Source organism: Leopardus geoffroyi, chromosome A1, assembly GCF_018350155.1.
Source record: "Leopardus geoffroyi isolate Oge1 chromosome A1, O.geoffroyi_Oge1_pat1.0, whole genome shotgun sequence".
NCBI lineage: Eukaryota > Metazoa > Chordata > Mammalia > Carnivora > Felidae > Leopardus > Leopardus geoffroyi.
In genome coordinates, this window is record NC_059326.1 from 12,245,586 (window position 1) to 12,258,094 (window position 12,509).

Consider the following 12,509-nt stretch of genomic DNA (forward strand, 5'->3'; position numbering starts at 1 on the left):
ACCAAATTTTAAAATGGGCAAAAGACTTGAACAGACACTTTACCAAGGAAGATACAGGTATGGTAAACAAGCACATGAAAAGACATTCAACATCATTACTCATTAAGGAAATGCAAATTAAAATTCTAATGAGTTAATAACTGTAGACACCTATTAGAATGGCTACAAACAAAACAAACAATACATGCCATGGGGATGAAAGACATAGCATAGGGAATATAATCAATGGTACTGTAATAGTGTTATATGGTGACAGTTAGTAGCTACACTTGTGATGAGCATGGCATAATGTATGGACTTGTTGAATCACCATGTAGTACATCTGAAACTAATGCAACGTTGTGTGTCAACTATACCTCAATAACAAACAAAACAAAAAGTGACAGCACCAAGTGGTGGCAAAGATGTGGAGCTACTGGAATTCTGACACATTGTTGGTGAAAATACAAAGTGATATGATCACTTTTGAAAAGCCTGGTGATTTCTTAAGAAGTTAAAATACAGTTATCAAATGGACCCCGCAATCCCATTCCTAGGATTTTACTTAAAAGAAATGAACACTTATGTTCACACAAAACCCCGAATATGAATGTTTATAGTTGCTTTATGACCACCAAAACTGATGACAACTCAAACATCCTTCAGCTGGTGAATGGACAATGCAGAATGCCATACGAGGTAATACTACCCAGTAATGGTACTGATTGATACATCAACAACACGGATGAATCTTAAATGTAGTACACCAACTAAAAGAAGCCAGGCTCAAAAGGCTACATATTGTTTGATTTCATTTATATGGTATTCTGGAAAAGGCAAAACAACAGGTACAAAAACAAGATCAGTGGTTGCCAGGGGTTTGGCGGTAGGGTTAGAGGCTGATGATAAAGGGGAACCAGGGAATTTTGGGGGGTGATGGAGCTGTTCTTTATCTTGGTTGTGGTGACAGTTACATGTCTACAGGCATTCGTCAATTCTCAAAAACTGTTCACTCAAAATAGTGAATTTTAGTTTGTACGTATATATGACACTTTGACTTAAAGAAAGCATATGGGGAAAAATGATAATGCAATATAACATAATTAAGATACAAAAATTACTTATTTTTTTTTTTAATGCCAGCTAGTAAAAGTCTCCTTGGTTAACACTAAGAGGGAAAACTCAGAAGGAAGTGCTATTGGAATAGTTCTGGTTTGAGTGAAATCTCCTGAGAAGGGAAATGCTCTTGCTTGGGGTGTACCTCAGACATCCTGAAGAGAAAACACTTCTTTTCCAATTTATGACCTTTAAAAAGCTGCAATCAAACCATCCATTCCTCTCATAAACGCTCACAAAGGGCATTTTGTGCCATTTATTTTGTGCCATTATTTGTTTTCTAGTCCAAATAGCCTGTTCCTCTAATTTGTGATTTCAAGAGTTCTTTGCTCTTTTACACACTTAAGCAAACCCACAGTACTATTTTCCTTAAACATTCAGAGATCAATTCTTTTTTTTTTTTTTTTTTTTTTAATTTTTTTTTTTCAACGTTTATTTATTTTTGGGACAGAGAGAGACAGAGCATGAACGGGGTAGGGGCAGAGAGAGAGGGAGACACAGAGTCGGAAACAGGCTCCAGGCTCTGAGCCATCAGCCCAGAGCCCGATGCGGGGCTCGAACTCACGGACCGCAAGATCGTGACCTGGCTGAAGTCGGACACCTAACCGACTGCGCCACCCAGGCGCCCCCAGAGATCAATTCTTAATGCAAATCTATTTTTTCTTCAGATAGGAACCACAGAGCAGATACAAAAATATGTATGTCTGAAGACTCAGAAAGTCTAAGGTTATTTACGCACTGTCCTAACATACCTTGGTCTCTCTTATCTTTTTTTTTTATCTTTAGCTATTTTTGACAGCAAGGGAGACAGAGAATGAGTGGGGCAGGGGGTGGGGGCAGAGAGACAGGGAGACACAGAATCTGAAGCAGGCTCCAGGCTCAGAGCCCGATGCAGGCCTCCAACTCACAGACCGAAGTCGGATGCTTAACCGACTGAGCCACCCAGTCGCCCCAGTCTCTCTTATCTTGAAAAAAGTTTTGCTCATCATTGCTTTCTGATTAAACTACCATCCTTCTATGTCTCTGCAGAATGTGCTAGAATGAGCACTGGATTGAAAACTGTAAGTACCGCGTTTTAAGGTCAATTCAACTCCTAACTAGCTGTGTGGCCATGGAAAAATGACTCACCTCCTGTAACTACTATTTATCTCCATCCCTGACCTCTCTCCAGGGCCTTCGTTAAGAAATTTCAAATTCCTACAGACACATACTGTCTCTCATGCAGCATTTAATTGTTCGTGGATACTGGTTACATTGGCATCATTTCCTATCACTCAAATTACAATCGTTACTTATCTGTTCATGTATTCATGCTTTATTTCTTCAACTAGACTTCTCCAACCAGATTATAAATCCTTTGAGGAGAGGGAATTCCTCATTTACATCTTTATTTTTATCTAGCATCTATCACATAGCAAAGACTAAATATTTCAGGTTGCTGATATAATCACTTGAGCTTATATCTTCTAGTTTGCTCATATAATCACTTGACTTTGCAAAAAATACAGCCAAGTTTGACATACTCATGGAGTTTTTCGGGACCTACTCTGTCCACTCATGCTGTGGCCTCCCCTGCTAACCAATCCATCCCTGACCCCAATCACCACAGTCTATGGAGTCATCTTAGTTTTTTCATGGCACTGAACAGTCTCTGAGTTAACATCTCCCTGTTATTCTCTTTTTCTCTCACTGACTCTCTTTTTCTTTTTCTCAATGTATTTTCTGAAGCCTGTGACTAGGATTGAAGCTTCATGAAACCAGGGACCAATCATGCTCACTGTGGTAGAACCTGGACCCTTGCCTGGCATATAGTAGGCACTCAATAAATACTTACGATGGAGTCATTGAACTTGCCCCTCACTACAGTGATACCTATTGGAGACTGCACAATTGAAACTAACAAAAATATTTCACCCAATTTACCTGTAAAGAGGTTCTACAAGGTCCTTTTCAAGAAACTCATGATCATTCTTGACAGCCACAATGTTGATGGGAAATTGGGAATCTGAAAAAAGAGAAAGAGAGAAACAAGGGAGATTATGAGTCTTGTTTTTATCTGAATGGGCACCAATATCTTTCGACCACCATGTTTCTGTACACATGACTGGTCCTGGCAGTTGCTTTCCCATCACTGGGTGTGTTGGTAATGTTTAAGATAGTAGGCAGTTTTAGTTTTATCAAATAAGTGCTTTGAAGGATATAAAAGAGGTCCTTGGATAGGAGTGAATATTAAGTGCCTGCATTTTTGTGGTTCATCATAATCACAGACATTAGCCTATCTATATGAAGAGTTTTTATACTCTCACACTTAACATCACTGACTTTTATCTTGATCAGTTCATGAAATACTTAATTTGGAAGATTTTTTTTTCTTTAGAAAACAAATTTCCAAAAATACCCGAAACTCAGTGGCCACACATGTGTTCTTTTGTAGCAAAATCTTGAGCCACTTTAGAGTATCAGCAAAATACTCAAACAACTGATTCTATCCAAAGAGATAAATTCCAGCATCATGATTTTTCTCCCACAGACTGACTATTCATGCCAACTTTGGAGGTCAAGGGCCACGCTCAAGATGCAGTGTTATTGGTAGGTACCTTATTCACAGAGATGAAAATCTGGGGATCATTCTAATAGAGACCATGGTCAGACCTAACAGACAATGTCAAATCATTACCACTATCCTGCCATTCTTTCTCTTTCTCATTTTATACTTTGCACTGCCTCCACCTTGCCAGTCATAAGAAATCTAAAGGTATCTAAATCTTTTTTTTTAATTTTTTTTTCAACGTTTATTTTTTATTTTTTGGGACAGAGAGAGACAGAGCATGAACGGGGGAGGGGCAGCGAGAGAGGGAGACACAGAATCAGAAACAGGCTCCAGGCTCTGAGCCATCAGCCCAGAGCCTGACGCGGGGCTCGAACTCCCGGACCGCGAGATCGTGACCTGGCTGAAGTCGGACGCTTAACCGACTGCGCCACCCAGGCGCCCCATAAAGGTATCTAAATCTTAATGTGAGTTGGAAATAGAAACAATCTCTTCTGGTGATAAAAGTAATGTGAGTGAATTCCAGATGGTGCTGGAATGAAGACTGTCTTGTTCTGCTCGAGAGGGAGTGTGTGTAGTAATGAGAAACACAGACACCACAGCCCAGTTGCCTTGGCTTTGAGTCCCGGCACTGCTAATCTCTAGAGGTAGAACTGGGTACAACTTACCTAACCTCTTCTGGGCTTGTGTTTCCCCATCTGTAAAAAGGGGATGATGATAATTATAATACTTAACCTATAGTGCTGAGAATATTAAATAAGTGGTTATAGGTAAAGTGCTCTCAGCAGGACCTGGCACACAGTATGTTCCATGTAAGTATTTGCTCTTTCTTATTATATTTATTCAATGACATGGCTTAAATACAATTTGACAGGCACCTTTTACTTATGGCACATTCTTTTTCTCTAGAAAGGAAATTTCCAAAAATAACCAAAGCTCAATGGCCTCAAATGTTTTCTTTTGTAGCAAAATCGTGAGTCACTTTAGAGTATCAGCAAGATATTCAACTAATTGATTCTATCTAAAGAGAAGAAATTTAATTTACTTCTTAGCCATTTGTAGACACTTCATATTTAAATTGCAAGATATTTTGGGGCACCTGGGTGGCTCAGTAGGTTAAACGCCGACTTCAGCTCAGGTCATGATCTCATGGTTCGTGGGTTCGAGCCCCACATCGGGCTCTGTGCTGACAGCTCGGAGCCTGGAGCCTGCTTTGGATTCTGTGTCCCCCTCTCTCTCTGCCCCACCCCTGCTTGTGTTCTGTGTCTCTCTGTCTTTCAAAAATGAATAAACATTAAAAAAATAACAAAAATAAATAAATTGCAAGGTATTTTGAGTTCAAAATACATATGTTATATGTATTTGAGAACAATGTTCACAATACATATGTTATATGTATTTGAGAACAAAGAGAGTTCACATTATAGGAGAAAACACACTGCATTAAGACTTAAGAGACTACGATTTTAATTCTGATTCCTCCGCCTTTTAATGTTGAAAAAGTCATTTAACCTCTGGGCCTCTCTCTCATCATCAGTAAATTGGAGGGGGTGGGAGGGTGGGAGTAGCGTTCTTTAGACCAAAATTATAAAACCCTCCTTTATAAAAACTTGAGTCAGAGACTCTAGACTTCAAAGCACATTTTGAGATATGCTCTCCTTCATCCACTGAATTTAAGTTACAGAAGTAGAATAAGGGTTTTATGTGTGTGTGTGTGTGTGTGTATGTATGTATATATGTATATGTGTATATATATGTTATATGTATATGCATATCTATCTATCTATCTATATATATATATACACACACACACATACATGTAAAACTGAGCTTCCAGGTGAGTGAATGAGAGTCACCAGTGACTATGGGTTAATTTTGTTGCTTCTTTCTATCCTGCATAGATTTTACGCCATCAGGAAGAGAACTCAATGCTGTTTAATGTTCTAGATGTCCTTTGTCTAGCCCTACAGATCCACTCTCCACTGTTTTATACCCTGCCTTGTGCGCCGAGGGTCACCAGTGAGGATGGCATTCGAGGGGACCCATTTTCCTTGGTTTCCTTTTGTGTTTGGCCAACAGGGAGCCCTGGCTGGAGATGGAGGGGAGCAGGAGTGCAAGGTCAGGGCATTTACCCTCCTGGTTATCACTCACCACCAGCTGTGTCCTTTGCTCTAGGGATCCTCTCTTGTCCTGGTTTCTGGCACCCGCTCCCTCTGCCCATCCCTTTGGGCCTACGGCAGTGGCAGCTCTGTGGCTATGAACTCTGGGCACCTGTATGGTTCCTCCTGGTTTCTCATATCCTGCCCACACTTTTGTAATAAACATTTTTAGAAATGAGTCCTCCTCAGACCATCTTGAGTGCTCCATCTGTTTACCATTAGGATCCTAATTCACTATTCTGGACAATCCAAGAAGTAGTTCGTAGCCTTGGTTATAGTTTCAGGGATGAGTAAGATACAGGTGATTAAGTTTATTAAGTGCCAAATAAAACATCAGTGAAAGAACTATGATGCTGGCAACAAACATCTCACTTCAAATCCCCCCAAATAACTTCTTCTCCATATTGTGTCTTAATTTTTTTTTTCATTTAAACAGAACAGAAGGAAGGTCTCAAGACAACTGGTTTTGTGATTTTCAGGAAACTTATCAACAACTCATTTATTGCACTTTCAAGAAATCAGAGAGTAGTACAGAAAAAAAAAAAAAAAAAAAAAAAAAAAACAAGGAAAAAGAGTAAGGACAGAAGTGCAAGAGAGCTGTTACTAATGAAAGCACCACAAAGGAAATACGTAGAATAATACGACGACAACACTGCATGGTGACAATGGTGACTACCCGGAGTGCGGCGAGCACTGTGTGATGTACAGAACTGTCGAGTCACTGTGGTGTATACCCAACGCCAATGTAACGCCGTATGTCAATTATACCTCAATCAGAATAGGAACAAAGAAAGCTGCTGAAGGTAGAATGCTGGAAGGAAAAGGCAGAGTCGGGGTTGACCGTGAAGAGAGAAGAAGCAGAAGGTAAAGAAGTGAGAAGCGGTGTAGAGCGGAATGTCAGGTAGGCCTGGGCAGCAACACTCGTGTCTAAATTGGCATGGGTCTACACCCTGGGATTGCAAAGGCTGAGGGAAAGAGACAGCAAAGGAAAACGGCTGAGAAAAGCTTTGGAAGTGCAAAACACACCGCAGGCTATGCGAGGTTCAGTTTGAATTAATTCTCTTTATAAAGAGTGAAGGGAAGGCCAACCTACCCTCATACAACTGAGCGTATTGTGGGAACCCAGCAGCACGGAGCCAGTCGCATGCTTCCTTCGCCTCGATTTCTGAAAAATACAAGAAAGGGAAATGCGTTGAGTCCAGCAGCCACACGCTAGCACTCTACCTTCTTAATCAAGGAGAAACTGGTGAGCACTGTAGTCGTTACAAAGCAAAATTGTTCTCAGGCAAGTCTGTCTCAGTAGACCTGCCTGAAATGGGTGTAAAATGAGCAGGTATCACAAAGGTACTTATGTGCCTATTAAGATTATCTTCAATGTAGATCCACAAGTATTTGGATAATAACAAAACCACAGATTACAGAACACAAAGGCTGAGTTTCAGGCAGGGAAAAACGTCTTATTTATATACCAGGGAGCCAAGGGACTACAGAGAAGGAAGAAACACTTCCTTATGATCCTTTTTTTAAATGAAATTTTTTTAAAACTTTTAAAGCTTAAAGATAAGGCTAAGTATACTCATTCAACCTTCCTTTATTCTTTCACTCCTGGGCTATTGAAAGAAAGAATACAGCTGGATGGTCCATGAAAATGTATTTTCTCATGAAGAAAGGTATTACAAAAATCCAGTGTATTGCTATTTAATTTTTCTGATGGCTTTAATTCCCAATGCCTTCCAACAAGATGTTCATTCATCAGACACATCCGAATGATTTCAAGCTGCAGAGTGGAGCATGGAAAAGCAAAGCTGGTTATCCGGAACCGAGGCAAGTTTGATGGGGCTGCTAGAATCTCTGAGGGCTGAATCCAAAAGGCTGATATGTCCTTTGGGTGACCATTCAGTGTGGACACCCCAACCACGCACGGGACCACCTGCCTGGAGAAGCTGTGGGGTGAGGTGGGAGGAGTCTACAGTATGTGAACCAGGTCACTTTTTGACCTTGTGAATCCTGGATCAATTCCCAACCACAACTCTGTTAGACAAATACGAATGTGAGGGAAAAGAAGTTCATCTGTCAAAAGTCCAGTTTCTCCAAACAAAATTAAACAGCCTGTTTTAACAGGTTTCTACCCAGCCCTCTTCCTCTGCTGTTGGGATGGAGCCCGGTCAGGTCATTGTATTTCCATTTACTCTGATGTTCACTTCTCCCCATAGCAAAAGCCGAGAGTACAGGGTGTTCTTGGGACAACGGCACAAAAATGAGCTACACTAACATCAGCTGCGGGCTCGAGCCTCTAGACCTAACATTGAGAGCACAGCATCTATGCACTGAATTCGGGGAAAAAATGTCTGTGCAGCATAATGTTTATTGTGACAGAGCTATATATATGGTAGATGTTAGGCAAACACATCAAAGGCCAGATTTTGCACAGGCCCCATATGAAAGAGCAAACACTTTCATTCCCATCCCATGGATCTGGTTGGACATAGATTGAGATTTCACATTAAATTCAGGGCATTTCAGAGGCATCCCCCAATCCACTGCCATTCTAGTGATTGACAGTTTCTAAATCTTGGGTTTTTTGTTCAGCATGAGGATTTTTTACATAATTGCTACCAGCACAGACCTATGTACTTGTTCCTGCCATGCAGGCATCATTCAGAAATACTCAGGGCACCAAGCTGGAAATAAAAGCCTTGGAAAGCATTTTGCTCAGGAGGGATGTCTCTGAGATCCACAAGTACAGTTCAAAATGGACACTCAGCTGAACTGTACTGTAGGCTAACATGGGTTTTCTTTGGGAAGATACAAAGGGCAATTACTATAGGGCTTAACAGGCTTATGAGTACTCCTTTGAGAGTCCTTATGTGAAGGCTTCTGCTTTGAAAATCACACAAGTATTTCAGAGGAAGTAGGAAATGCACATTCTGGATGTAACGTGGAAAATGTGGTCAGTTATTACTGAGTCATAGATAGACTGTTGCTTTCTAAATTTTCAAACTTCAGAGTTTCTTTCTCTTTCAGTATAATGCAATGATTAATAAGGAGGAAATATCTAATTCCTGGATACTGTCTAAACTTAATTATGAGCCAGCAGTCTTAAAGAGAAGCATAGAATTCTGAATTTTCTGTTGAAACTACATGAATAGTCTGCCTTTTTTTCTATTACTTTCACTACTCTCAAAATGCAGTGTTAAGCAGGAGAACCCCAGAGAGACAGACCATGAAGACCAAACAGAGGGGACCTAGAAGGCAGGGGTTCTACAACACAGAAAACTCAAAGGGGAGTGGGAAGTGAGCTTATAAAAAAGTGGACCTTCCACCGGACCCTGAAGTAGTTAGGACAATGAGAGGCGGGCAGCAGGGGTCCTTATAGGAAAATTCCCTTTGGAACTGAAGACTCTCGTTGGACAGTGGAACGAGCTTCAGGCTAGCCTAGGAGATTTTATTTAAAAGGTTCTCTAACTTCAGTTTATTTTTTCACAAGAGCAACAAAGATAATGAACTGAGATTCTATGAATATGTAAACATGAATAATCACATCTTAACCAGAATCCAGCTAAATCAGACCCTTAAATAAACTGATTTTTAAACTGGGGAGGCATTTAGCCTTTAAGTCTCAGAGTCAAATCCAACAAAGATGGCAGTTAGTTCATAATAACCGAGAAGAAGCCACATCCCAGCCATGGTGGATGCTCCTTGCCATCACTCCTGCACACCCAACTTGCTTCTACTTCTGAAATGTCTCTCCAATATCCCTTCTGCTCTAGCTGTAGGCCCAGCACCTTGATATCTCAAACTCTAAGGGCAAACAAACTCTTGTTTACACCCTAGTGACAAAGCAAAGACACGAAATAATCAGACATACTTAACCACTGTCAAATTTGACGTTGCCCATCAAGTTGAGCTGGAGGAAAAAAAGCCCTTACAATTTCTACTGAGTCCCCACAGCCCCTACTAACACCCATCAGCCAGATGCTAATGCTAAGGGCATATTACCCTTGCAGTGGCCAAAAAATCTTAGAAAATTCAAAAGGAACCATCATTGCCAGGGTCATCATGTCACCAAGACCTACCTCATGAGATTTAAATGACGTTTGAGGAGAGTGTGAAAATCTCTAACTGTGCTCCTGCTAGCCAGCATAATATTATGTGAAAGCTTTAAGGGCCATTCAAATCATGTGCTTACAGTTTTATTTGTTCTCTATTTGCAACCCATACCTGTCCCTGTGGCAGTTCCAGGGAAACAAAGCAAAGCATCAAGTTGCTGCAAGTTTGTAGAAAGCTGAAGTGTGGGGTAGATAGAACAGAATGACCTTGGACAGACTGGCCTACTGATCTCTACTGCAGTTACCACATTACATTACCTGAGAAAATTCAATCTGTTTGACTCCACAGCATGATAGGATTTCATCAGAATTTCTGCAATTATTATATGTAAAACTCATTTCTCTTTAACTCTATAGTGGGTACCTATTTTTGCCTGCTCGGTATCCGCCCCCCCACCCCCTGCTTCTTCAGATAATAGAACCTCTTGTTAAGTCTCCTGTTAGGAGACTCTTCTACTTAGTTTAGGTGGGGCAGACAGTCCTGGTCACCCCAACCACACTCCTTGGTCCTATCACCACCACCCAAACGGGCATGACCTACTCCTTAAGAACACCCCCACTCCCTTTAGTTCAAGGAGACCAAGGAGCTTCAGGATTTTAAGTCAACAGTTGTTTGGGGGCCGAAATCAACTGGTTGAAAAGGGAGATATCCAGTTTAACAACTGATAGCTCGATCTGTGCAAAGACCAATCAAACCTTTTCACTCAGTAAATACAGAAAATTCTTTGGTGCTGGGCATACTCTCCTGCCACCTGTCTGTGATTCTACTTGAGGGAAAGTCACTCACTCTGCCTTAGCTTCCTTTCCTACGTGCTTAGAACATGATGTGGCCTCTGTTGAGAGCAGATGCGGTAGAGGGAGGCTGTCTCCCTGGGTGCCTAGGAAGCTGCCAATCAACGGGCATGAGAACAAAGTGGAAACTAACCACGGCCTGTAACACTGGTTTTAAAAGATATTATATTATTTCTTAGTTTCACAGCTCAGTGTTGAAAACTTATAAAAAACACAAAAAGGCACAATGAAAGAAAAAGGTCAACTCTTGTCCCATTACTAACACATGATTTAGTGTATGTTATTTATCAAAATGGTAATTGTTGTAGTATCTTTGGTTGACTACCTATTTTCACATAGTAATACATTGTGAATATTTTTCCACATAATGATATTGTTGGCAAAAATGGGAAATTTACTCTGTTTTGAGAATGATCCTTATTTTTTTAAAATACTTGATTCTTGAATACTGCCAATTGTTAATCACTGCTGGGAGGTTATAAAATCAAGGTAGCCAAGAGAAAACAGTTCAGTAAGACTTCACCAATACAGACTGGTTGTGGAGAAGGCTGGAAGTCTATGTGAGTTAAGAGATTTACAAGCTGTTTCTTTAAAGAGACACCATGCAGTGATGTTTGGATAGTCAGGTAGATAGGGTTCTGGAGGGCTCTGGTCAAGTAAGGGGTTATTTTGAGCACAGCAAATTTGCTGCCCAGGCTGGCAGGCCTCCTCTCATGTTACAATCTCATTGAATTTTTAAACTGGTGTTTCTAGAGTGCTTGGGAACAGTGTGTTCTCCTAGCTAAACGTTTTAAGTACATTTTTTGGTTTACGTTATTCTCGGCACAGCAAATGCTTTTTCCATAGCTAACCCAAAGGAATACTATTCTTTCTAAATGACCAAAAATTCAAATTAAGGCCAAATTAAATTTTATTATTATCAGAAAGCTAGCTGGCTAGAAGGAACCTGGTCTACCCTGAAAGGTTTATGAAATCAATATATACAGGCATATGTGTTTATGTTGTTCTTACAAATCTCCTGGAATTTCAGTGGTCACACAGGCTCCAATTTAAGTAGGTCTTCTTTCTTAAATGTTCATTAAAATACTCAAGAGAAGTGGGGGGTGGGGGGGAGGCATCGTGGGTCTCCATGTGATTTAGAAAAGTAGGTGCTTTGTTTTTCCGTTTAAATTGGCTAACATGGTGGGCACCCTGTTTCTGGAAGATTATGAGTGACTCAACCACCACAAGATGTCTGCAGTGGATGCAATTAACACTATAAAAGTCTATCAAAGGTATTAACATTTCAACACACTCATGGTTGTTGGCTTAGATTAATTTATATGGCTGAGTTAGCTTCATCATTAGTGTACTACTTAAGACAAATGACTCTTTGGTCTTCACTTGGAATTTCTCAAGCGAAGTCCTTACTTACTGAAGGTTATTTATTTGGCCATACACTACACTAGTTTTGTTAAAATCAATGCCAGAGTGTCCATCCCATCTATATATAGATATGCATGATGCAATAATTAAAATTACATAGATCCATACATGACCACCCCAATCCTTCTCCCAAGAGTGCTTTATAACCTTAATCACAGGTATAGGATTAAATATCAAGTTATGTAATCAAGACTGATTTAGGTTTCACATCATGGTGACAGGATACTTCTTTTTTGCACTCTTTGAATTATATAATAAGTTTATTGCGATGTGTAAAAGGCCTTGAGTAAGTCTTAAATGTTTACCAATTATAATTTTTCTAATATGCATATCATTTTCTTTCCCTTATATTCTAAATAAGTTATTTAGGATAAACTTAAG

At 40.2% G+C, this 12,509-nt stretch overlaps 1 protein-coding gene across 7 annotated transcripts in view; it reads right to left on the bottom strand.

Moving 5' to 3' along the window:
• Positions 1-12,509, bottom strand: part of STARD13 (StAR related lipid transfer domain containing 13) — a 191,084-nt gene that overhangs the window by 58,126 nt on the left and 120,449 nt on the right. For all 7 annotated transcript variants that reach the window (XM_045473678.1, XM_045473706.1, XM_045473687.1 and 4 more), the window contains exons 2-3: positions 6,896-6,967; positions 3,019-3,100 (exon numbers count right to left, since the gene is read on the bottom strand). In XM_045473678.1, the coding sequence (XP_045329634.1) occupies positions 3,019-3,100; positions 6,896-6,967 (154 nt within the window). The remainder of the gene's footprint in view (positions 1-3,018; positions 3,101-6,895; positions 6,968-12,509) is intronic.